The 26,419-nt window shown below is 47.9% G+C and overlaps 1 protein-coding gene across 13 annotated transcripts in view; it reads left to right on the forward strand.

Moving 5' to 3' along the window:
* The window catches only part of CUX2 (cut like homeobox 2), a 228,743-nt gene that overhangs the window by 157,417 nt on the left and 44,907 nt on the right, over positions 1 to 26,419 (forward strand). For 12 of the 13 annotated variants that reach the window (XR_012155035.2, XM_073312603.2, XM_073312590.2 and 9 more), the window contains 2 exons: positions 12,814 to 12,892; positions 26,142 to 26,279. Coding sequence is in view for 12 of the 13 variants with exons in the window: in XM_073312603.2 (XP_073168704.1) it covers positions 12,814 to 12,892; positions 26,142 to 26,279 (217 nt within the window). In the remaining variant the exon portion in view is untranslated. The remainder of the gene's footprint in view (positions 1 to 12,813; positions 12,893 to 26,141; positions 26,280 to 26,419) is intronic. The other variant, XM_073312596.2, reaches the window with a different exon arrangement.

The raw sequence follows: 26,419 nt of genomic DNA on the forward strand, positions 1-26,419 counted from the left end.
TTTAAAAACCTTTCTGTCTTGCTTGAGGACAAACCCTACATCTTGGATCTAAATTATCACTTGACTAGGTATCACAACCCAAAATATTTTAAACAGGCTGGGGAGGGAAATTGAACCCAGCTGCTCACATAGTATAGAATGTCTCTATACTGTGATATATTTTTCACACAACCAAGTGATTTGAAATTAGATCCGATGGGCCAATTTCCACCCTGCCGTAAGAAGGGCATACTAAATGGAGTGGCACAGGCATATATCAGGGCTGAATTAGACTGTATTTCTCTCCCCATCCACACAAACATTCTCCCCATCCACACAAACATTCTTGCTGTCTTTTCACCTGGAGAAGGACAGCCAGCCACATTGTGCCGTTGGGTTTTATGCAGAACTCCCCCCTGGTTTCAAAAGGGAATCTTATTTAAAAGCCAGCTGTATTCTATGGGTCAGTCCACTCGTGTGGGTGGAAGAGTTCCTCTTGGAAACTCCAGACTTCGGTGCAGCTCAGCCCATGCTATTGACCCATGTAAGAAAGGAGTCTTGGACAGGATAGTACCCTTTATGTAAAACTCAGTCCAAGGGGCAGCCTGGAAAAAGGAAGTGATCTGATTAGTCAGGATTGGTTGATTGGTCACAAACGGCTCTGTTTCAGTTGCGGTATGACCTTTAACTTTTTTTTTTTAAAGAACTCAGGTAAAATACCAACCTCCAGCCCGTCACATCATTTCCCAGCAAAAGTAGTAGTTAATCCCCAGGACCAGCCTGGCAGAGCTGTGTCAGGCAATTAAACAGCCTCTGTGGGTCCGCACTCACTTGACAACTTGTGTCTTGCCCACACGGGCTCTTTATGCTCTTGCTAAGGTAGGTGGTAGGGTTCTCAGACGAAATCGGTGGGGGACTGTACAGATAAAATCAGAGAAGAAATTTCTTCCATTGGGTACATTGCTGCAAGTGGGGTTTTCGTAAGCGCTCAGCGTTGGCTTAGCTTTGCGCCCAGTGGGAATTTACCACTGACTCCATTGGGAGCAGAGTAAGATGATGAGAATGATCATGAGAATGAAAATCAAATCCTAATATATAGAGGACCTGATCTTGCGCCCATTGAAATTAATGGGAAACTTCTGTTGACTTAACTGGGAGCAGGAGCTATCCCCAGATGACCAAATTTCCACCCCACCCCAGAGCAGTGGGCTAAATGTTCATAATTAACCAGGAAGTTACAGTGTTCCATATTTTGTGGTATTGAGGAACTAGAAGAATTGTCCCCACTCAGCCACGGGCCTGATCTAATGTGCAGTGAAATCAATGGAAAAATCGCCCTTGAGTTTGATGGGCGCTGGAGGTAGGTTTCACTTGCTAGTTGTGATGTATTAACGCTGTCCTCGTTTGCTGGGGTTTCTGGTACCACAAGGAAATATTCAACTCTAAAACTTTCATTGAGTTTTTTTTTTCAATCATGAAAACAATTCAGTTCTGGTTTTGTAAAAGCCGTTTTGTTAAAAAAAAAAAATTAAAAAATTATGCCGAAAAACTCAACACCATCCCTGGAAGGCTTTTCCAGTGTATTTATTAAATTTGCTGATCCACAGAACTAACAGTTCCTAGCAATGTATTTTCTAGAGTAGTTTAAGATGGCCCGTCTGCAGGAGGGAAGAATACATTCAGAGTGTCTCCAGAATGATTTTATTCTCTCCTTAAAAACACAAGCGATTGGCTGATATTTAGGTGGATTATCTCTATTCGGAAAAGGTCATTTAAATTTTTTTTAGCTGACATTTCCTGAAAGAGCAGAGCCAACTCCTGACTGAAAATACTGTGGATGGTAAAACGGGAGTAGCGTGTCTGAGCGCACCTGTCACATCATTCCGGTGTGTTTCACTGGGTCGCTCTCAGCTCCTGCTTTAACCCTTTGTAAGCACCTTTCCCATAAATTGGGACTGAATTGGTGTCCTCTCCAGGTGGCTCTTTAGCCAGTCACGTGGTGTCTGCTATGATACATTATTGCCGTATCCCATCGTTCAGTCTGAGGACTGCAGAGGAGTTGCATGCAGACTGCTGTCTCTCATCAGCTTCATTAACATCGGTGGAAGGGCACCTCATGGACCACATTATCTCCACTGCGAGCTGTGTCCCACGAGTCCTGTTTAGCTCAGAGCTTCCCTGCGGTGGGTGCTTGGCTGGCACTGCAGCCCTCTTTCAGTGCTGGGGAGAGGCTCAGGCGTCAGGGTCAAACTGGCATGATGATCACCCTGTTGCTGATTAAACTGCTCATGTGTGAACAGAGCCACTCTTGGGTTTCCATTCCTTTGTGGCAAACTTCACCTCCCAGTGCCCTCCAGGAAATGATTGCAATAGGGTTGGAATCAAGAAGATTCTATAAAATGTAACAAGCTTCCATAGAAACGATCGCAAAACCTATGAGATGAAATCCCGACCCCATTAAAGTCAACAACAAAACTCCCATGACAGCATTTCACCCATCATATTTAAGCCAGTGATGTCCATTCTGTGGATTGTTGGAACCAGCCCTGTCCTGGAGCAAAAAAAGAATTTTCTGTTAATTTCTGCAGGAAACTTTCTAGCCCTGTAGAAAACTTAGCCTTTCTTACTGTTGACCCTTTTCCATAAGGGTTAAGGTTTATTTAAAATATGGATGCAAAGTCTTTTGTATATTTCTAAGGTGATTAATCTCAGATAATACATTGATAAATTGATCTGAAAGTTTAAAGTGCTTTGAAGATGAAAAGCGTTGCAGAAGCCCTAAGTGTTAATATTATTTATTACTGTGTTTTAACAAAGGCAGTACAGTGCTGCAGAACGCCTGCTGTAGTAATATTTAGCATTTGAAATCTTTGCCTGAGCATTTCCATTTACTCTTAATTCTGCTTGTCACCCTACCCCTTGCTTTTACCTTCCTGTCCCCGGCAGGCAGATTGTCTAGTGCATAAGGTGTGACCTAGGACTTGGGAACTGTGGCTTTAATACTCGGCTGAGCTACCGACTTCCTGTGTGACCTTTGCCAGGTTGTGTAATCTACCCTGGGCCTTGGTTCCAGTCTCTGTAATGGGGAGGGATTCTGCCCTTCTTCACAGGGAGGTTGTGGGGATAAAATTCACTCGTGACTGTGAAGGTTGCTCAAATATCATAGTTAAGAGGGCTATATAGGTAGGTAGAGTTCCTCTTAAAAAACCCCAAAACTTCTGTTACTCTTTTACTCTTTAACTACACGTGTTTGTATGCGTGTGCACAGAGGTGCATGTGTGTACTTAATGATTTTGTTCATTCATAGGAAAAAGAAACAAGTTCAGTACTGGAAGTATTACCCTCTATTGTGTGTGAATTTTAACATGTCTATTACATACTTTTTGGTTCTGACTAGAATGAACACTTGTCTGTTTTCCATTTGAATATTACAGGTTTTATGAAACCCCCAAACTATTTAAATATGGGGAAAAAATGTTGAAGCACCTTGAGCTTTTGATTGATATCGATCTCAGTGATTTCCGTAAGCAGGGAGGCAGAGTTAGCCACACGTTGCAGATGGGGAAATTGAGGCACAGAGGACAGGAATGATTTGCTCAGTGAGTCAATGGCAGAGCTGGGACCAGAATACAGGTCTCCTGAATCCCAGTGTATCCCCACTGGGCCCTCTTGACAAACGTAAAACCCAAGGAGAAAACAGGATTCTGTACAATTTCTGCTCTTTCCTAATCCATTGCTCCATGGGACGAGTTATGGCGCTTTTTGCACAAGTTGTAGAGTCAACACTCAATAGTTCTCGTCTCAGCCCCAGTGATACTGAGGTGATGCTTTTATAAAGTAAAAATTGGGCTACCATAACATTTCCAATAAAAGTCAACGCCGATGATTGTTTCCTCTCCAGTGACATCCCTCTGCCTATTTGAAATGGAAAGTTACGTGTCACTGACATGGGTCATCAGGTTGAAACGTGGGTGCTCCAAGCTTAGGCACCTATGTTCATTGAGGCACCAGGACAAATGGCCTGTTTTCCACTTCAGCTGTGCGTGCTCAGCACCTTTGACAACCAGGCCACTTCTAGTGAGTGGCTAGGCCACAACCCGTGCCCACCGAAATTAATGGAAGTCTTTCCACTGACTTCGGTAGATGCCATCGGGTCCTTAGTATGTATTTAGGTGGCTAATTGTAGGCATCCAAGTTTGAAAATGTTGACCTTGAGCCATCGTGCCCTTTTGTTGTGCTAGTGAATTGCTAATGAATGTCAGTAACCCAGTTCTCTGGTTCTTGGCTGATAAAACAACTGCTTTAGAACGGTGAGTCTTGGGAAGGCAAAGTCTGCATTCATTGTATTGTACAGGCAAGAGCTGGAAAAGGGCTGTAAGACCGGCACCATAGGGACATTGTATTCTAGTGCAGAAGCCCTGCAGTAGCCTCTCCTGATGTAAAAAGGAGAAGCCTTAAATCAGGGCTTCTAAAACCACCTAGAGAGGATGTGCAGCTGTGTAGTGCAGAGACCGGAACTTTGTCCAGTTAAAATGCACACCCAGCTCTGATAGTTTTCTGCTTGCGTTACTGGCCTACTGCCGCTGTGTTTGTGGTTTGCTCTTTCAAGCCCCCTGAAGCCGAATTTGTTTGTGAAATGCTAAAGAAAGCCCCCAAATTTCATAGATGCTGGAAGCACTAGAATGAGAAAGTGGGTAAGTGTATAAGATGCTAAAAAAAGCCATGGCTTATGCAATTTTAACAATAGAAAAATGATCTTTGTGCTCTAGTGACTGTGAGCGTGGAGGGGGTTTGCTCAGGTGGCTGCTAAATTACAAATGAGTGGTTTGCTTTTGTTTTGAATGACAAGCAATTTAAATTCACTCTTGTGTGGAGGTTGGACGCTTTTCTAGCAATGAGAAGGGGGAAAAAACCCCAAACCTCTCACCCCTTTAAATTGGAGCGATTGTGAAGCTCCCACTGTGCTGCGGCTGGAAGTTAGGACTTCATTCAATAATTATCAAATCTGTGATTGGTGTAACTGATTTCGCCATTGCTCATACCACTTCTGCTAGTTGGGACCAGGTCAGTTTTAGCTTCAAATAGGACGTGGTTCTCTTTCTAGAGGTGCACGAGACCACTGCCCTTCCTTGGGTGGAAGGTGATTATTAACACAGACAAACTACTCGTCGTCTTATTTTTAGCTCTGGAGTTATTGCGAATGTTAGAGTACAATGTATCTGATAGGTTTTTCCCTGAGACGCTGAGAATTAGCCTTGCTTCCTGGTGAGATTCAGGGTAAAGATTCAGGGATCCTTTCCAAGGATAAATTAACACAGGGCAATATTTTTTGGTCCTTGACTTTTTCTGGAATAAATGGAATTCTGTTATAATAGTGCAGGTTGGTCCAGGGGCTTTATCATAACCCTGAGCACTTACGCAATCAGTGGTCTACACTTTCAAGCACGGAATGAACATTCAGTAGTGAATCTGTCCAGCGCCTCCATGAGGATGGGGAAGAGGAGGCACCGGGAGGTCAAACCCAAAGTTTTCGAGCCTGGCTGTCTAAAGTCAGACAACGAAATCCATGGTTAGGCGTTGAGCTGGGATGTGGGAGATCATGAGCCTGTTCCAAGCTTTGGCGCAGACTTCCTGGGGGCCTTGGTAAATCACTGCGGCCCCAGTTCAGCAAAGCACGTCAGAATGGGCCTAAGGCCCAGACCCCAAAAAGGAATCTAGGCTCCTATCTTCTAGGAAGCTAGGATTCTAAATCTCTTCGTGAATCTGGCCCTCAGGATCTAACCTCTCTGTGCCTCAGTCTTCCCCATAAGTGAAACAGGAGTAGTAATACTTTCCTACTCGAGGATAAATGCATTAATATTAGTGAGGCTCTCGGGTACTCCTGCCGTGAGCACTCTAGAAAACCTATACGCTATAGCTCATTCAGTGTGTTCTGTTGTTATCGGAAGGGCTAAGTACCCTTGGCCACTTCCTTTTACTTGCCTACCTGCCACTTGAATCTGACACATTACTCGGCCCAGTAACTGGCCCCAGACGTTGCCAGCCAGTCAGTGGAGGAGAGAGAATTGGGACCCTGCGATTCCAGGCTCCCAGTCTGGTTCTCAGCTTGCTAAACCAGGCAGCCTGCAGTGAGTTGGTGGCTAGACAGACGCCATCCCAGTCACACTCACCGCTGCAGTTTCAGCCTTTTCTCCTAACTTTTTTGTTACGAATTCAGGGTCTGCTCCCACAAGTGACAGCACGTGGGCAGATTGTCATGGCTACTTAGTGCCCCAGCGAGGTCAGGGGGGTTGCCTGGAGGCTCAGCTGGATGCTACTCTTGGCAGGAGCAGAGACTTTAGTGCTAGTGAAAGAGCCAGGTGATGGTTGATTATCCAATTCCAAGCAGCGCTAATGCAAACTTCCTCCCCACAGCCTTCAGAGACCTGCTGAGTCCTTAGGCTAGACTCCTCAATTCAGTCTCTGTGGCAGCTCGTGCTTGGAGCAAAATCCAAGCGGTAGCACAGAGATGCTCTTTGGAAGGGGATATTTGCCTGTCCCGGGCTCCCTAATTTTAACCTCTTTTTTTTCCCGTCTATCCAAGTGGTGGAAGGTGATGGATCATGCTGTCCGGCATCAGCAAAAGCAAGGCAAACCCGTCGGGGATGAACGTGAAAGTTCTGAGCAAAGTCACTTTGATCCAGATTCTCCAGGCTATGTAGGCACCTTTAAAACCTTTAGTGGGTCAGGACCGTAGTGAACAAAGAACTCTGCAGTCAGGTGGGAGCAGGTAGGAAACACCACCAGGATTGTGTAGGCAAATGCTGAAAAGTTAACTGGAGTAAAAGATTCATGCACATCAATGTTGAATGGGGATATTGCGGCACGACTAATATATTGGTCTGTTGTTAGCCATGCAACGCGGCAGAGTTTAGTTACTTCTGAATTGCACAGCGGGAGTCTGGCCGCGGTCCCTCTGGGAGGTGGCATGGTACTGGTGATGCACCCTGATGGGAAGGCCCCCAGGGTCTGCAAGGACCGAAAGCAAAGGGGTGGGGGAGCTGGGGGTCTCAGCCATCTCACCCTGACCTGAAGATGTCAACGTGGGCGAGGCTTTTGGGGATGTGTGGTGTTGGACCCAGCTCAGCAGCCTGCCGTTTAAATAAAAGGTGAAATTCTTATCTCTTATTTAAGCTCCAGCATTAAATTATAATTTTCATTGATGCAAAGCGCATCAATGATTTATCTTGGTGTGACATTACTGTAGTGTTAGGAATTTAGCCAAAGGCAAAGGATGCAGGGTGTAAACTAGTTACTTTGTTTAATTCCATGGATCCTTTTGACAACCTCCTCCCTTCTCACTGCCACGTGGGCACTTGGGAACTCCTGCCTTCCATGGGGCAGCAGAGATGTATTGGGAGTAAATGGGCCAGTGGCTACAGAACCACAGCCAGATAAACATTTCTCTGCCTGCTAATGCTGTCATGGTTGTTGTTGTTATATTTATATTACAGTAGTGCTCAGAGTCGCGATCTCTGGTGGGGCTTTATTGCCCTTGGCACTGGACAGACTAATAGAGGTGGTCCTGCCCCTGTCTGCAATCTAAATAGACTGGACAAGCAACAGCTGTAATGTCATTATCGTCCCTGTCTTGCAGGTGGGTAAACAGGCACAGAAAGAAGTGACTTGACCAAGGTCACACAGTGAGTCTGTAGCAGAGCCAAGGGTTGAACCCAGGTCTCTCGAATCCCAGTGCGGTGTTGTGGCTTAGCTGCAAAGTTGTGTTTCCTGTCTTGCTCATGTCTGCCCTCTGTGGGGCTCCCCCTGAGCCCTCTCTTGGGTTTCTGGGTTCCATATTAAAATAACTGACCAGTGCATGGAAGGTCCAGCTCCCAGCTCTAATGATGGGACATAGCGTAACAGACAACACCTGGGAATGGAAGCACAGCTGCTTGCATCTGGCAGGATTTCAGGGCCGTGGAGAAGGGTGAGGTAAACGCCTTGTGACTGGCCAGCCGTATCTTTCTCCTCCTTAACAGCCAGGTGCTTTTCCTCCCGTGGACGGATTCATGCACATAGACAGTGTGCTCCTTCTTAACGCTGACTGTGAAGCACGTAATGAAGCATGGTGAGCGCACTGGCTGGCCTTTCTGCCAGCCCATGTCAGCAGGGTTGGCTATCCTGGGGGCTGTTGGAGCCGTTTCTGTCGACCACGATACGGGGGTTCCACGTGTGTAACGTTGTGGGGATAAGGCATATGCTCCAGAGTCAGGGATAGCACTAAGCCGCCTTCAGTTAGAAGCAAATAAAGCCGAGCGAGCTGCATGGTTTGCTGGTCTGGTGGATACAGCACGGGACCAGGAGTCGGGAAACCTGGCTTCTCTTCTTGGTTCTGCCACTGACTCATTGTGTGACCTTGGACAACTCAGCTGAGCTCTCTTTGCCTGAGGTTCCCTGTCTGTAACAAGGGGGTAATATACTGATCTTCCCTGGTGGAGCACCGGGAGACCTGTTCACTGAAGAGTGCTGTACAGCAGCTGACTAGTAGGAGTCTTTCTTGCTCCTAGGGCTGGAATGGACTCCACTAACATGGTGCTTAGCGTACGGCTAACATGGCGCATTAACACAGGGCTTAGGGTTGCTCGCACCGGATCACTGCTATGATTCCTACCAGAGAGCTACAAGATAGTGTCTCTTCTGGGCTCATCTTGTGGCTGGGCATATGGCTCTGAGCTAGACACGTGGGGGTGATCGTGTCGGGGGTGTGTGTGTGTGTGTAGGTTTTTCTGCTCGCTCTCACTGTAGAGTTGAGAAGGAGGCTCACCCACGTCTCTGACAGATGATTAGCTGAGTTTAATGATCGCTGGGGGTTTCCTGGGGGTTTCCTTGGGGGTTGAGTGGCAGCTGGGAAGGCAAGCTGAAATGCACTACCTGTCCCCAGTGAAATTTCACTGACTGCTCTCACTAGGGTGAGGCATTAGAGGGAGGCACTGACAAGTTGGCTTTGCTTGGAGGTGCCCAGTGCTGATGGTCCACCAGGTTCTTCTAAGTGGGATTCTTTGTGCTGTTGCCTCTGCAGCGAGGGTGGCTGCGTGGGGAGCCTGGTAGGTACCAGCGAGAGTTTGTGTCTTTCATAACACAAGAACCTGGGGTCAGCCAATGAAATGAATAGGCAGCGGGTATAAAACAAACAATAGGAAGTATTTCTTCACACAGCACCCTGTCAACCTGTGGAACTCCTTGCCAGGGGATGTTGTGAAGGCCAAAACTATAACTGGGTTCAAAAAAGAATTAGATAAGTTCATGGAGGATAGGTGCGTCAGTGGCTATTAGCCAAGATGGTCAGGGATGTGATCCCGAGCTTTGAGTGTCCTTAGCCTCTGATTGCTTGAAAGTCCCATTACCCCCAGCTATCAGAGAGCAAAGACTGACCCCAGTGGGAGGGATGTGCGGAGCACTGACACATGGCGACCTGAAAGCAGGGGAGACATTGGGTCTGTTCCCACATGTGCCAACTCCCAGCATGACGTCACCCAAAGTGCGTGTCCCCTCTGTGTATCTACTTAGACAGCCCCAGTACCTCCCAAATGTTAATGCCTTTAACCTCCCAGGACCCCGGGGGCCAGGGCAGGGCTGTTATCCCAGTTATCATAGAATCTCAGGGTTGGAAGGGACCTCAGGAGGTCATCTAGTCCAACCCCCTGCTCAAAGCAGGACTAATCCCCAATTAAATCATCCCAGCCAGGGCTTTGTCAAACCTGACCTTAAAAACCTCTAAGGAAGGAGATTCTACCACCTCCCTAGGTAACGCATTCCAGTGTTTCACCACCATCCTAGTGAAAAAGTTTTTCCTAATATCCAATCTAAACCTCCCCCACTGCAACTTGAGACCATTACTCCTTGTTCTGTCCTCTTCTACCACTGAGAATAGTCTAGAACCATCCTCTCTGGAACCACCTCTCAGGTAGCTGAAAGCAGCTATCAAATCCCCCCTCATTCTTCTCTTCCGCAGACTAAACAATCCCAGTTCCCTCAGCCTCTCCTCATAAGTCATGTGTTCCAGACCCCTAATCATTTTTGTTGCTCTTTGCTGGACTCTCTCCAATTTATCCACATCCTTCTTGTAGTGTGGGGCCCAAAACTGGACACAGTACTCCAGATGAGGCCTCACCAATGTCGAATAGAGGGGGACGATCACATCCCCCGATCTGCTCGCTATGCCCCTACTTATACATCCCCAAATGCCACTGGCCTTCTTGGCAACAAGGGCATACTGCTGACTCATATCCAGCTTCTTGTCCACTGTCACCCCTAGGTCCTTTTCCGCAGAACTGCTGCCTAGCCATTCGGTCCCTAGTCTGTAGCGGTGCATTGGGTTCTTCCGTCCTAAGTGTAGGACCCTGCACTTATCCTTATTGAACCTCATCAGATTTCTTTTGGCCCAATCCTCCAATTTGTCTAGGTCCCTCTGTATCCTATCCCTGCCCTCCAGCGTATCTACCTCTCCTCCCAGTTTAGTATCATCCGCAAATTTGCTGAGTGCAATCCACACCATCCTCCAGATCATTTATGAAGATATTGAACAAAACCGGCCCCAGGACCGACCCCTGGGGCACTCCACTTGACACCGGCTGCCAGCTAGACATGGAGCCATTGATCACTACCCGTTGAGCTCGACAATCTAGCCAACTTTCTACCCACCTTATAGTGCATTCATCCAGCCCATACTTCTTTAACTTGCTGACAAGAATACTGTGGGAGACCGTGTCAAAAGCTTTGCTAAAGTCAAGAAACAATACATCCACTGCTTTCCCTTCATCCACAGAACCAGTAATCTCATCACAGAAGGCGATTAGATTAGTCAGGCATGACCTTCCCCTGGTGAATCCATGCTGACTGTTCCTGATCACTTTCCTCTCATGTAAGTGCTTCAGGATTGATTCTTTGAGGACCTGCTCCATGATTTTTCCGGGGACTGAGGTGAGGCTGACTGGCCTGTAGCTCCCAGGATCCTCCTTCTTCCTTTTTTAAAGATTGGCACTACAGTAACCTTTTTCCAGTCATCTGGGACTTCTGCCGTTCGCCACGAGTTTTCAAAGATAATGGCCAATGGCTCTGCAATCACAGCCGCCAATTCCTTCAGCACTCTCAGATGCAACTCGTCCGGCCCCATGGACTTTGCACGTCCAGCTTTTCTAAATAGTCCCTAACCACCTCTTTTTCCACAGAGGGCTGGCTATCTACTCCCCATGTTGTGATGTCCAGCGCAGCAGTCTGGGAGCTGACCTTGTTAGTGAAGACAGAGGCAAAAAAAGCATTGAGTACATTAGCTTTTTCCACATCCTCTGTCACTAGGTTGTCTCCCTCATTCAGTAAGGGGCCCACACTTTCCTTGGCTTTCTTCTTGTTGCCAACATACCTGAAGAAACCCTTCTTGTTACTCTTGACATCTCTTGCTAGCTGCAGCTCCAGGTGCGATTTGGCCCTCCTGATTTCATTCCTACATGCCCGAGCAGTATTTTTATACTCTTCCCTGGTCAAATGTCCAACCTTCCACTTCTTGTAAGCTTCTTTTTTTATGTTTGTTATGCAGTTGAGGAGCCGAGGCACAGATCTTCAGAGGTAGTTAGGCTCCTAACTTCCATTGAAATCAATGGAGCCTTAATTCCTCCCAGGATCTGGGCCAGAAAGGCTAAGTGACATGCCTGTGGTCTCAGGGGAAGTCTGTGGCAGAGCCCATTCCCCACTTTCGTATCTGTACTACAGAGATAACAGTTCAGTGCATTTGATGAAAGGGGCTAGACACATACCAAGTAGCATTAATATTCATTCCCATATCCCTGGGCTTTTTATAAAGTGCCCATAAGGCCCTTCCCTGGAAATATCACCTCCAGTGTTCACATACGAATATGCCAGTCCCATTTTCAACTCTGGTCAACTAGACAAACTACGTAATAGAACTAAACCGTGCAAAGAGCTCCGCAGCGGGGCAGCACGTGTGGATGTGGCTGCATCTTCCGTGTTTCCATTAAATAAGAACGTTAGAAGATCATGGAAGTTGGCAAAACATCCAAAGGCGAAAAGCAAACAAGTTGGTGGAACAGGCTTATGCGCTGTAAATTGACCTACAGGGCCTAGGAAATTCACACTGGGTTCTCCCTGTCTCTGTGGGATCTAAACACTGCACAGGTCAGTTAAGTCATCAACACAAAATCCGTTGTAAACTTTGTGGAATCTTTTTCTTTTTGTCATTCCTCTGGTCATAGGGACCTCGGTTTGGGGTTCAATTCCTTCCCCCACCCCAGTTCCCTGTTAGACCGCTGTAGTTATGGCAGAAGCAACTTGATCAAACAGGGTCTTGCAGCATGCCCTAGAGGCGCTCCGACTCTGCGTTGCTGTATTATGATCTTAAAGTCAGCGGTGACCTCTGCTAAAAATAATTCCTAGAGTGAGCCAGAAAAACCCCAGCAATCATCACTGATGACCAGAAGCGGCACCAAGCAATAAAACGAAGGGTCAAAGGCTGTTAAGTGCTGCTTACTGGTTCGAGAACAGACCCAGCAGCTTTGCAGTGGATGCAGTTGCACAGCCCCAGCAGTGTGAGGAGAGTGTAGGTGGTAATTATTAACTCTGCAGCGGGGCACGGATTCTGGTCTCCGTTACACTCGTGCCAAGCTGGAGTATCCCTGCTGCAATCCATGTGTATGCCAGGAAGATCTGCCTGTGGCTTGGATGGGAGAGACTCCAGATTCATGCCGACCTAGCTGGGACCAGAGTCCGGCCTTCAGGGATTTCTTCTCTTCTTTGAAGCCCTGGTTTCGCATTTCCTCACCTCCTATTTCTGTTTTCCCTCAGGTGATTGCACTTAGTAAAAGAAGCAAGGAGGCTGAGACGGCTTTCCTCAGTGTTTACAAGCAATTAATTGGAGCACCAGGTAAGGAATGCTTTGGCTACTTAGCTGAATAATTAATGTTGAGAACAGACCGCCCAGCAGCCATTAGAAGCAAGGATTGCTGTGTATGCTGCATGCCACAGCATCACTGCCCTGTCCTGGTGCTCAGGGCTTTCTGCAGCTCTATCTCTCATGTTATCCATCCCTCCAATTGCCCAGAATCGGGTCTCCTTCCAGTGTCCTTTGGGCCATGGCACTGCATCCTCAGTGTTTGATCTCCCTGCATCACGGCCGGGATGGTGGCCACTAACTTTTCCATGTTCTTTTTGAGATCCAAGCAGGTGGCACAGACAAAGTGGAAGCAGCTTTTGCCATTCTTGTATTTTGGCACGTGAGCCAAATGTATCTTGACATTAGAAAAGAAATACGTTTGCTCGAGCCTTGTAATAACATGGCTTCTATCCCCAGTTGTGTTTTTGACAGTAAGTTAACTACAATGACTGAGCTCCTTTTACAGCCCAGCTCCCAACAAGGACATGGAGGGGGTTTAAACACGCATCGGGACATCCGCCGAACCCTACACCTAGCGCTGTTCATGCCCATCTGTATGTTGTCTGAGCTCTTTTGAAAGGAGAGCCAATCAAGGCTGACCCCAAGGTTAACATACAGTAACTGGGCATCCTGAGCCTAGAATGAACCGTCCGCCCCTCCGTGCTCAGTAATAACAACAATGCTTTCTAGCACAGGGTCACACAGCCCTGTGCGAATGGTATTCCCGCAGCCTTGCAAAATCCTGCTTGTCAGCTCATCTGGGGTAACTAGCGAGGGTTTGATGGGCAAGTAAAATAATGCTGGGTTTTTCATTCTCGTCACAGTGGTCAGGGCGGGTGAGCAGATTTGGTGCCTGGTCTGGTAAATGTTCACAACTGGTTTAGCAAGACTGTGTTGTCCCCATCTTATAGATGGGGAAACTGAGGCACAGAGGAGTAAAGCAACTTGGCGAAGTCCAGCGGCAGAACTGGGCCTGGCACCCTGATTCGTGGCCAACCAACAGCCAACTCTGCCTGCTGCCAAAGTTGTCCGTGGAGCAAAGCAGTGTGGTGCAGCGGTTTGGGTGCTGGACTAGCATTCAGGAGTCCTGGGTTCTAACGCTGGTTCTGCCTCATGGGCTGTGCGAGCTTTTCAAGTCTCTGTGTCCCTAGAAAAATAGAGCTAGCTGCTGCCATGCTCAGAGCTCCCTCTGGGAAAGGACTAGAGGCTCTGCGTAGTGTGGCCTCCCCCGCACCTTCACCAGACTCTGGCCCCCCCACTGGTGGATTTGGTGCCTGGCCCTGTGTAGGCTTGAGCAGTAACTCCTAGCAGAGAGCCCCGTGTGTCGTACCAGGGGCCCTTTGCATTACGCGAACCCTCGCTCATGCAGTGCTTGGCAGGAAGGAGTCTCCCGGTATCGAAGAACCAGCCGAGCTGTCAAGTCGGAGGATGAAGAGTTGCAAGGTGCAGGAGGGCTCCGGCAGGGACACTAACTCATCGGGCAGACATTTAGGAATAACAAAATGTTTTAATGATTTCTTAGGGGAATTCAGGAGACATATTTTTGTCCTCATTAAATTTTATCCTGCGATACGAGAACCAAATGTCAGAGCTGTTTCCGGAGCCCGGATCTATTCGTTCACCCTCCCCATGCAGACCCCACCTCAGCGCGGGCTCTCACTCCTGTAATTTTAGCCATCTCGATGCATTCCTTGACAGGCAGATTCTTTGTAGACTACTTTCGAAGCGACACACAAGTCCTGATTCAACGTTTTTGTTCTGAATGGCTGCTGTCAACACGGCTCCCCGGCGGAGGCTGATTGCTCAGCGAGTATTTTGATAAGTGAGCGGGGCTGTGTGGCTGCAATTACGAAAGAAGATCGTAAATCTTTTCGATATTGTTCACACAGATGTGGCCTGAAGTGAGGGGGGAAAAAAGCAGTAAAATGTGTTAAAAGCATAATTAATGTCATTGTTGCCAAGGAAGATTTGATTTAAGCCTCCCTTTGACTTGTGTAGCAGGGCGGCTGATTTCTGTCTCGCGTTGGGCAAACCCACGAGGCGCAGCCCCGGGCTGGAGGGAAGGGGCTTGTTAGTGGAGTGACTGGGGAGAAGTAGGTGAGCACATGGGCTGAAGAAGAGGGAGATGCAGGGGGAACGGAGCGTGTTGCCTCCATTGAGAATTTGCCTCTGTTTCAGCCAGCAGCATAGCTGCACGGGTGTAATTCATGGTGTAGACTGGAACAGCCACTGTTTGCACTGGCCAAGTGGATACCGATTTCCAGCAGGGGCATACTTTGTCGGTGCAAATAGCAGCTGTGCCTGTCTACACTGATGGCTGAAATTGGAGCAAATCCCTGGTGTAGACAAGGCCTAGCGGTGACCAGATGTCCCGATTTTATAGGGACAGTCCCAATATCCAGGGATTTGTGTTATATAGGCACCTATTACCTCCCACCCCCTATCCCGATTTTTCACGCTTGCTATCTGGTCACCCTAACAAGGTCTTCTGTCTGTCTAGCTAACTCTAGCTGTAGCTGCTCCGCTGTAAGCCCCGAGCGTAGACACAGCCTACAGCGATGAAAGGGCTTTTCCCCTTGATGTAGGTATCCACCTCCCCAACAACGGGAGCAAGGCTGATAGAAGAATTCTTAGGTCAGCAGAACTATGGCACTTGGGTTGTGAATTTTTCACACGCCTGAGCACTGTAACTGTGTCAGCCTAAGTGCGGCTCAGACCTTCGTCCCAAATCCTGCCCCCCCCTTTTCCAGAGGGGCTCCGCTCTGCAGGGGGAGGTCCCTTCTCCTAGCTCTGCAGGGGCTGTCCGGGGGCATGTGCAGGATGGAGCAGGGGTGGTGGATCTGTCACCGGGTGGCTCCACCAGCCATTGGTCCCTGCACTGGGGGTACCAGGTGTCTGGAGGCTCCTGCACCCCTGAATCTGGAGCAGGTGCAGCCCCTGCTTCTGCCTGCACATGGGGAGGTAGGGGACTACCATGGCCATGCAGGCCCTAAGCCAGGAGTAGCAGCTGCTATCACTTTGCGGTGACCTTGTGAGCTGGAGAAATTCCTTCCCTCACCACGTGGCCACTGAGTGACTGGGGTTGGGCACTAGGTGTAGCATTTCCCCCGGGAGGATACTGCTGCTTTCCCAAAGGGCACTCAGGGGCTAAGGAAAGTAACTAGCCCTCCCCTCACTCCCCACACGGGGCTGGGTGCTCAGCAGGGCTGCATCTGGGGTCTCAGAGGGGTTTCGTGCACCTTCCCTGACCCGATTCGTGCAGGGAGCGGTGCTGGGTCACTCCCGCCAATGCCAGACGACATAGGAAGACATGCTGTTAACTTTCAACAGCAATGTCACGTGACAGGCCTCCGTGCGTGCGGGGTTGCTGAAGGCGAGCTAGTGGGCTTGGCCGGCTCTGCCAGCAAGCTGCTCAGGGAACCAGCCCAGAGAGAGCCTTGCAGATGGGAGACGGGGAAATGCCCTGCCAGGGTCAGCCAGTAGTGGCGAGGGAGGTTTCATGGTCAGCTGCATGGAGAAGGGATGAATGAGGGTCCAGTCCTGCAGTCTCCTGCTGATACCAACAGCAGCAGCATTTGGCCTCTTGACTTGAGTATCAATGGGAATGTTTGCCCAAGCAAGGGCTGCAGAACTGGGCCCAGAGGTGAAGGAGTCCCAGGTGGCGGAGCTGGCTCTGGGGACGAGGGAGGACGTGGCAATGAGGGCAGGGACATGTTGGGGGAGCATGGGAGAGTTAAAAGCCAGGGGACGGCTGTGGTCTGGAAATGGATGGGTAACTGTGAGTGAGGCTCTCCCTTCCTGCCGGTGCTGAGCGATCCCGCCGTCTGGAGTCCCTCAACGTGCCAGGCACGGTGTAGTTTGCTCTGTGCAGCTTCACGGCAACTTTGATGTAATGTGTAATTAGACGTTAACTAGAGTAATGTTCCGTGAGTATCACATGGAGCTGGAACATTTCAGGACCCGGGAAGGCCAATGAATTATTCAGTGAATAACTCGGGTAAGAACAGCCAAGCTGAGTGGAAAATATAACCCCAAAATCCAGGGCAGCAAGAGCCAAAATGTTGAGTTAGAAACATCAGGCCAAATTCAGTTCTATTCCACCCATGTCTCTGCATTGACTTTAGTGGGGCTGGATGGGCAGCCTCAGAACATCTCCTGAACATTAACGCTGGCCTTTCTTGGGCCCTGTATTAATCAAAGCGGGGGGAACGCTGGTTCAGAGGCAATAAGAACCATCCAGAACGTTCACCCAGCCCACAAACCCCAAGCTAACTCTTCTTCAGAGTTCTTGAAAGTTTGACCAAGTCTTGTATTTCGAGATGGGACATGAGGTGAGCTGGGAGTTTCAGCTTGAGTTCCTGGTGGGAGGGGTTCAGCTTGGAACCCACACTGGGCCTCTGACCCTTCAGGGGTCCCCCATCACTAGGGCTGCAGAGCTAAAGCGTACTGAAGGTCAGTTCCCGAGGGCACAACCTTCAGTTACTGACAATGTTTAGATTAAAAGATCTAAGTTGTAGGGCCCACCCCAGAGGTCCTTGCTCAGTTTGGACTCCGCGCATCTTCAGGCACAATTCCCGTTGGTGCTCAGGGGCCAAATCCTGGGGTATCCTGAGCACTCACTGCTCCCCCTGACTGCAGGAAGGGCTTTGCTTTCATGAGGACTCAGTATAGCAGGGACATTCAGGTTTGACCCATCATGATCCCGGCTGCAGGTTAGAGATGGAACCAAACCAAGACCCTGCTCCTGTGCATGACGACTTCCAGGATTAGGGCCCAAAGCCCCTAATGCAAATACCCCCGACAGGATCAGAATGGGGAATCTGCAGCAGTCCCTTCACTATGAGATGTGCAAGGTCAGATCCCCTCTATATTGCAGACACCTCCAGACTTTCAGCTCGGAGCCATGCAGCTGGATGGATGCCATCCCTCGTCGGCACTCTGCTTCCCCAAACATGCTCACGTCCCCAGCGGGTTTCAGTCTCTCTGCGGCAGAGTGTGGAAAGGTATTTTGTCTTTTCTTTACCAGGGAATTGGGTTTTCCTGGAAGCGTTACCAAGGTTTCCTAATGAAGCCGAAAACCCAACTCTTACGGACACATCAGTGAAAGACATTCTCCTTCCCTGTGAAGTTGTGAATGTTAAAATAGTGTGCAATAGCACCCGCTAGTGGCTGTATTTGGCATCGGTGAGTTGAGAAAAATACCAGGCCAATTTTTATTTTTAAAAAAAGACTACGTTTTGCATTCAAGTATTTAAAAAAACAGGTGGTTTGATCTCTTGTGAGGTAAGGCTCTAATGAAATCAAAGTAAGTTAGTCATTTAATTAAGCATTGTGTGCACAAATGGGTTAGTAATTGCCACACAAAGCCAATATCATTTTAATCCACGCGTTGTTTTCATAGGACTGGTCCTGCAAACACTGATGCATGTGCCTAATTCCGCCAGTGTGAGTTGCCTCCCTTGTGAGTAGAATTACACACCTGTGTCGGCGTTAGCAGGGTTGGGCCCATAGTCAGTAACAGACCTCTCCACTTGCCCCAAACTGGTACAGGAGGCAGGGGGCTGAAATGTGATATACAAACCTAAGATGAGGGACACTCAGAATGATTCTTCCAATGTCATAGGCACCACTCCCTTTACTGTCAATGGTTCTTCCTGTGAGCCCAGCCTCATGATGCTTCATTTCTGATGTAAATTGTTGCTAACAATAAAAGGCTCTGATCCTGCATCGTCAAAGTCAATGGGAACTTTGCCATTAACATCACCGGGCAGCAGATCAGACTCGAGGTGAGGGGTACCGCATGTGTGGACCAGATGGCTCTCTGGGACTACAGTGAGTTACATCCCTTGAAATGAAGGACATCTGAGAGAGATGGTTGGTGGTCACATGTGGTTGGCTGGACCTTTAAGATGTGTTGGCCAAATTAAGGGATATATTAAATTTCAAACCCTATTTTTAAAATGTAGATCTTAGGCAAGTTGATTTTATTGCCTCTGTTGCCTACATGTGGACCGTCCGTTTAGCCCACAGATCACACAAAATCTCACCTCTCACGTGGGCTAGCCGGGAGGGAATGGCGATACGCTGTTTTAAGATCAAATGTTTTCTTTGGAGCTCCCAGGTCCAAAAATATATAATCAAAATGCAAACGGCTCACATCTGAAGAGGAAATGTTTAGAAAATGTGTCATCTTTATTTCAGCAAAGGTATGGTTGCTGAAAGAAGCTAGATGGAAATGCTGATACAGGCAAAACTCCATCGTGGCTTTATTACACAGGGTAGTGGCATACATTTTTGCTATTACATTATTTCTTGTTACAAAGAGACAGAGGAATTTGCCATAACAGATTGGCTCATTGGTCTGTCTAGCTTTTTATTCTGCATTGGCTGTTCCCTGGTGCTTCCGGGGCTAGCAAGAAAAGACCCTCTTGGTGATACACCTAACCAGTATGTGCAGTGGGAATGAGGTGGGAAATGCTTCACAACCCAGCAGTCTATCATCTTAGGCCCTGGAGCATGAGGTTTAATTACCTATATCGTTATCTTAGCTTGCATAGCTACAAAAGTTATTAATGGCTGTAAAATTATCCTTTTTAAAATCAGCCATGCTATATGTCTTCAGCTGATGACCCTCTGTAGCTGGTATTTCGACAAGTGGACTGTATGCTGTGGGAAGGCATGGTTTCCTTTTATTGGTTCTAAATTTATGGCCCTCTAATTTCATTGAGTGTCACTTTCTGCTAATGTGTGCCAGGGTAAGATGCAAGGGTTAATTTCTACTGTGCTGCGGCTAAGCGGGAATCCTTAGTCAACTGTCCACTAACTTGTTTCTTTACTGTAGCTTCTTTTTCCGGGGATAAATCCATCAGTTATACCAGCAAATCAGGTTTATTCAGTGCTCATATACAGTAATCTAATGCACATCTTTAGTTCCCTTCAATCCAAGGATCTCAAAGCGCTTTATAAACATTATTTGTATTTATTTATTTAGATTTTAAAAAATTTAAAAGACGCTTATGCAATTAAAAATTTAAAAGATGCTCTGGACATCCAAGACATCATTAATAATATAGTAAAATCCGAGCAGCAATACAGTCCTCATCAGGACAGGGACTCAGCCAGGCAGCCACCTACAGAAACTCCTTTCTACCCTATCATCATTAGGGACATTCCCTATGCTGTCTCTCACAGCCCTATCAAACTGGCATCTCTTGCAGCATGCTTGGAAAGTCAGCAAATCCAAGCTATTAATCAAGGAATTTAGCCTCCCACCACCATGATGTAATCATATTATTGGCTAGTATTATTATTCTCATGTAACATAGGGAAACTGAGGCACAGAGACAATAAAGCAATTATTTTCAGGACGGTTGGATGCTTCATTTTCGGGGCATCCAATGTGAGACATTTGGGCCTGGCTTTTCAAAGGTATTGAGCAACTGCAGCTCCCACTGACTTCGGCTGGAGTTGAGAGTGCTCAGAAGCTCTGAAAAGTGGGGCCAGGGTTTCTAAGTCTGGGCATCCAGAATTCATCAATTCATCAATTGCAAGGTCAGAAGGGCCCATTGTGATCAGCTCGTCTGACCACTTGGGTAACAGGTCAGAGACCTGCCCCACAGTAATGCCTAGAGCAGTGCTTGTAGAAAAGCAGCCAATCTTGATTTCAAAATCGCCCGTGTTGGAGGACCCCCAGGACCCTTGGTAAATATTTCCAGTGAGAAGCCACTTTTGAAAATTTGGCCCCAAGTGACTTGCTCAATGGATTAGATATTCTGGATCTCCTGAGCCAGAAGCCGAAGACCATCCCTAGCTCAGGGGACACTGGGATTTCCATCGTAAGCCCTGGCTTTCATTGGTTCCTCTAACTCAATCATTTTTGCCAGGGATTCCAATGAGGAGAGCTCAGACCAGACCAAACCTCAGTGTGGGGGATTCTTGGCCACCGTTGGGTACATTGGATCTGACTCTCCTCTCATGTCTGGGTAAATCAGGAGTAACTCCACTGGAATCGTAGTGTTCTCTTGCGGTAAAACTGCTGCAGTGAGCAGGGAATCGGGCCCACCTTAATGCACATGACATATGCTGATTGGACCAGGAAATGGACGTCATCTCTTTATCCACAGAGCAAGTAGAGAATGAGCAGCGGCTGGTGAGCTTCTACCCACCCCAGCCACCACCTCTTGAATCTGGATGGAACCATCTTTAGGGATTAATGGGTAGTCCAGAGCTCCTGGGTTGTGTTCTTTGCTTTGGCACCGACTTGCCGTTGTCCTTGGGCAGTCGCTTTCTGTACATTGCTTTGCCCAGCTGCACTAGGGTAGCACAAAAGAGACTGATCTTCAACGGGTTTAGAGACTGATCTTACATCAGTGCTGTGCAGTGACTCATGGCTGCAGAGGTGAAAAGTGAGCACACAAGCTTTGCTCCTCACTTGAGCATGTTTTCTTCTTTCCCCTGCTATAATTATTATCAGAACAAGCCTTTCCTCTTCTTGGTTCTTGCTGAGAAAGGGGGATTTGGAGTGATTCTTTATGCAGCTGCTTTTACTGTAGTGAGAAACTATCTGGACATATTTAAAAGCAAACAGAAGGCTTCTCCCCCCACCCCCCATGCTTAACTTGTGTACCTTAGTCACTCTGCCTGGCATTTAGCTGATGCCTCAAATAATTCTTCAAGACAAAGTAAATGGGATTTCCTTTGATAAAGCAATTCTTCAGTTACAGGCATTTTAAGTATGCATATTTTGACAGTCGTCTTGTTGTGTGGTCTTTTATTTCTATAAAGAAAACCACCCGGCTGCGTTTCAAAATGAACAACAATGGATTGTTCTCTGAATTTTGGCAGAAATGGTGGTTGCATGAAGAAATTAATGGAGAATGGTTTTCATAAACTAATTGCAGCAAGCGATGGAAAAGAACCAGTGCGTCCATCAGGGTGCGATGCCAGTGCAGGGATACAGTTATTTGCTCAGAGCCTGTTATTCAAAGGTGCCGAATGCCGCTGCCTTCATTTGGAATGGTGACCTCTTCTGAAAACCAGGCGGTAGATTCCTTGGGCAAGATTCATCGTTGGGGTAACTCAATGAAGTTAATTGCATTCTACCAGGAATGTATTTGGCTCATCTTGCTAGAACGAAAAAGGCCAGAGTTTCAATCAATGGCCTCCATTTTGACAGACTCACTAATTCTGCTCACTTAGCAGTGTAAGTCTTTAATTGGTGGGGACCTTGATGTTGACATGGATTAAATTGCAGGTGTTACCTGATGAAGTTTTGCACCTTAAAAACTGTAGACTTGGATAAAGGTGCACTGAAAATTTGACCCAATGGGCTATATCCAAAGCCTAGTGAAGACTGGGGAAAGACTCCCATCAACTTCCATAGGAATTGGATCAGGTCTTTTATACATAACGTCAAGGTAGAAATTGAAAGGTGTCAAAGGAGCATTTTGGTCTTTGACTAATATTTGCTTCATTTTGATCTTCTGTCTTAGAAAATGTATGGAGTCAATTCTTTTGTTCTTCCAGAGGATTTCTTCATCAGAAACTGGAGAGTTCAAATTGGTCTTACGAGGAGACTTTTGTAACCATTTATACTAGGTAGAAAGCAACATTTAGCGCCAGTCCTCCATTGGTATAAATCAATTTATCTCCACTGAAGTCAGCCAGGCTATGCTGATTTATACCACTGAGGAACTGGCCTTCCAGACCCAAGTAAAGCCTTGGAAAAGATGCTTAACTGGCTAGTGCGGTTGAGGTTCTTGGTCAAGGGCCACACCCAAGTTTTCTCACTGACTTCACTGGGCTTTGGGTAAGGTTCTGAGTCCATAACTTGGCATTAAATTGTATTCATTTTACTCTAATAAACCCCTGAAATCTGCCATCTGCTACTAGGATTCCAAGATGGTCTCTGAGAAGAGGGTTCAGACTGTAATATCAATGAGTGCTTCCAGCCGCTCCAGAATGGTTAGCTTAATTATTGATGTTTTAGAGAATTCTTATTTCCAGCCATTGCAGCTTGTTCATTTCCTCTGCAGTGTAGGACAGTCGGGGCACAGGCTATCATTGGGATTTGGGTACTGTTGTTTGTATTACTGTAGCGCCTGGAGGCCCTAGTCATGGGCCAGGACCCCATTGTACTAGGCGCTGTACAAACACAGGACAAAAAGCTGGTCCCTGCCCCAAAGAGCTTCCACTCTAACTGCAAGACAAGAGACCATAGAGGGATACAGACAGCCCGACGGGAGAGAACAAGGGAACAAGACGGAATGAGACAGGATTGTTCTCAGCACACCAGCAGCCTAACTGATGTCAAGTTTTCATAGGCAAGCCCAATACTTGTCGTTGGAAGTCTGTAGCTGAATCACGGCATACCATGCTGCAAGCCAGTTCCCGCTGCAGAGCACGAGGGTTGCAGCTTGTTTTGAATCCGCGGTTCCCAGCCACTACTCTGTGTGCTACTACCAGTGCTTCAAGCTTTTGTGTGACCGTAGACAGCTTCCCTTCCCTCCCTTATGCCCTTTTATAGGGCTTTGCTATCTCAGTCTGTTCTCTAGATTCCCAAGAGGCAGGCTAAGAAGGTGAAGGATTAGCTGGGTGCGTAGCCCAAGGAAATGGCCCTGGTAGTCAAAGAGCATCTCCCACGACCAGTCTGAAGTCTCATTTGTCTTATGCAATGGACCAAGATTCACGCAGGTGAAGGAATATTCCACCAGATCAATGACTCGCAGGTTGCAGGGACAATTTCTTTACAGATCCTTCTGCACTGAGCATTTAAAGCTATTGCCGTTGAGTCTGGCAGTGGCAGAGCACATCCAGTGCGGTCTTGCTCCTGTTACAGTCATTGACAAAACGCCCATTGAATTCAATGGGCGCCTGATCAGGCCTCAACTCAGGTGCTTACCTCCACTGTAGCATCCGCCCTGAGTGCAGACAAGATGGCAGTCGCTCTAACAGTTCACCCACTGGGGTGTTTCTCCAGCGAGGGATGCCCCAGAAATGCAGTACGCACCCATTTATCCAAAAGGCCTGGGGGGACCGCCAAAAGCTTCAAATAACCAGGCATACACATGTGGACGCAGATAACTAGGATTTCCAGGTAAAGGGGATTCAGATAGCTGGTATTTAATTTCATGTGTGCCCAACTTTCTACACATGAATAGTCCCATTGACTGCAATCAGGTTGCCTGCTCGTGGGTGCAAAGTTAAGTAGGTGTATAAGTGTCCGGAAGATGGGGGCCTAAGTATATAAATATACAGGGCTACAAGAATCCTGGCAAATATGAAGGGATCAAATCCTGCTTCCTGTAGGTGAAATTTTCCCCATACAAAAGACAAACACAAGGCCCATAGGGCCAGATCATCAAAAGAATTTAGGCACCCAAATCCCATTGAAATCAGTGGGAGTTAAGCAGATAAATACCTTTGGAGAGTCTGGGCCAAACGGCTTAAGTGGGACTTGAGTGGGGCGTTGACCTTGATTGGTCTTCTACCCAGGGTGAATTTCCCCCTTCATAAGAGCAGGGCCACTGGAATCAGTAAGACCAGTACTGGCCATGATGCTGGTGGAAATCCAGAGGAAGCATGTTCACTCAGAGGACTTACTCCAGATCTACCTCTGTGTAAATGAGATAAGAACCTGGCCCAGTGGGCTCCTCGCAGGAATAAGGCAATCAGCCTAGGTCCTGTATCCTAGTTAATTGCCCCGTCTATGATTTCAAACTGACATTGCACCTTGTCGACTTCCCACCACCAAGTGTGTCCAAGCAGCCTCTGTACCATTATATATGGCAAGGAAAATGAAAGGTCAGTCATGCTGTCCACATGGCTGTGGCAAGCTGGCACCGTTTGTTACTACCGCGTGTAATTATTCTGCATGTGATACCATCAAAGGCTGAGGGAGTTGTTCTTAGCAACAGAGCTGGATTTTATTGTCAGTTGTTTTGCAGTTGGATTTGTGCCATAGGTGTGGGGTAGAAGGCAGAGAGCCTAGCTCTCTTCCGCTTCCCTCTTTATCTAACTTTCTGACCCTGGAGAATTTGATTCTATTTTTTTCCCTCTTTTCCTCTTTAAAAAAAAAAAATTAACCTGGCTCAATAGGAGGCATTTTCTTGAACTTATTAAAAATCCAGACTTGTAAATTAATTTGTTCATGTTGTACAATGGCAGTGCAGATGGACTCATTAGCATGCACACAACAAATAATTATAGATGAATTTTTAGCTGGCCTGCTTAATGGGCTTGCTGGGTTAATTATGTCAATGTATAATTACATCAGCCCTGGGAGACATAATGGCACACCCTGCTGAGCAGACACTAGCTAATGATGGTGTAATGCTGACAGAGGGAAGACATACTGTTCTGAATGCACCTGCTTACCTCTGCACAAACTGCGATTGTCTGCGCCTGCCTTTGCCTAAATAAACAGGCATGATCGGGAGTGTGTGTTGCTGGCTGGCGTTCGAGCAGGTTTCAGGGTGGGGACGGAGGGCCCCATGAACAGAAGGAGTGCTGAAGGCCTGGGATGAAAGCCTTTATCCTCGCAGCGCTTAGGACTGTGCTCAGACTTTAACAGGGCTCGTTGGCTTGTGTTAAGGACAATCTCAAAGACGCCGCGTTCAGATTCTGATCTCCCTGCCCCATTCTAAGGCCCAGGTTTCTAAAAGCTCCCACGCGCCCCAAATGCCCGAGTCACTGAGGCTATGAGTCCTAGGGTTTGCATACTCACCCCTTTTCCAGGATCGCTGTGCGGTATGGACACCTGGGTGACTGGGGCTGTCGGAAATGGGGGTCTAAATCCGTAGCTAATCCATTGACTTGGCTGCAGTCACTCCTGACCAATGCTGGTGTAACCGAGAGCAGAGTCTGGCCCCTTTAATTTAGGAAGGTGGCTGCAGCGTGCACCCTGTGCGGAATCGATAACGGGGGGGTTGTAAGAGGAAACCCATCCTGCCTTCCCTGCCATGCGGGAAATGTGGGTGTGCAGGGAATGCAGCCTGGGGCTCACGCCTAGCCGCCGTGGCCATTACAGTCTGGATCAACTGCCCGCTAAGGGAGGCCTGTGTTCCATGTGGCACGGATGGCCTCGATCCAGTGCAAAGGAACAGTTATGCTCACTGTAGCATTGGTCCCAGGCATGCTGGCTCTGATCAAGGCTGCAAACATCCACGTTGTTCCCAGACAGCGCGGGGGCGGCCCACTGCCCAGCTGCTGCCCCTCACCTCATCACCTTGCTCCCCTTTAGACCCCGTTCCTGTCCTGGAGGTGGCCCAGAGCGTAGAAGAGAGGCTGCAGCAGGGTCAGGGCCTCGACCCCGAGAACCCACCGCTGAAGGAGCTCAACAGGCAGCGGAAGAAGCACCCAGAGCTCCTTGGCACCAAAGGTACCAGCCGCTCCTCCCTTGCCCTGGTTCGTTTCCAGCACCGGGATGAGGGGGGGCCAGGGGCGTGTCCCTGTCCCCTGGCCCCCGGTGCTGGGGCAGTGCAGCAGGGTGGTCACTCACTCCAGCCCTGAAAGGGTTAA

Source organism: Lepidochelys kempii, chromosome 15, assembly GCF_965140285.1.
Source record: "Lepidochelys kempii isolate rLepKem1 chromosome 15, rLepKem1.hap1, whole genome shotgun sequence".
Taxonomy (NCBI): Eukaryota; Metazoa; Chordata; order Testudines; family Cheloniidae; genus Lepidochelys; species Lepidochelys kempii.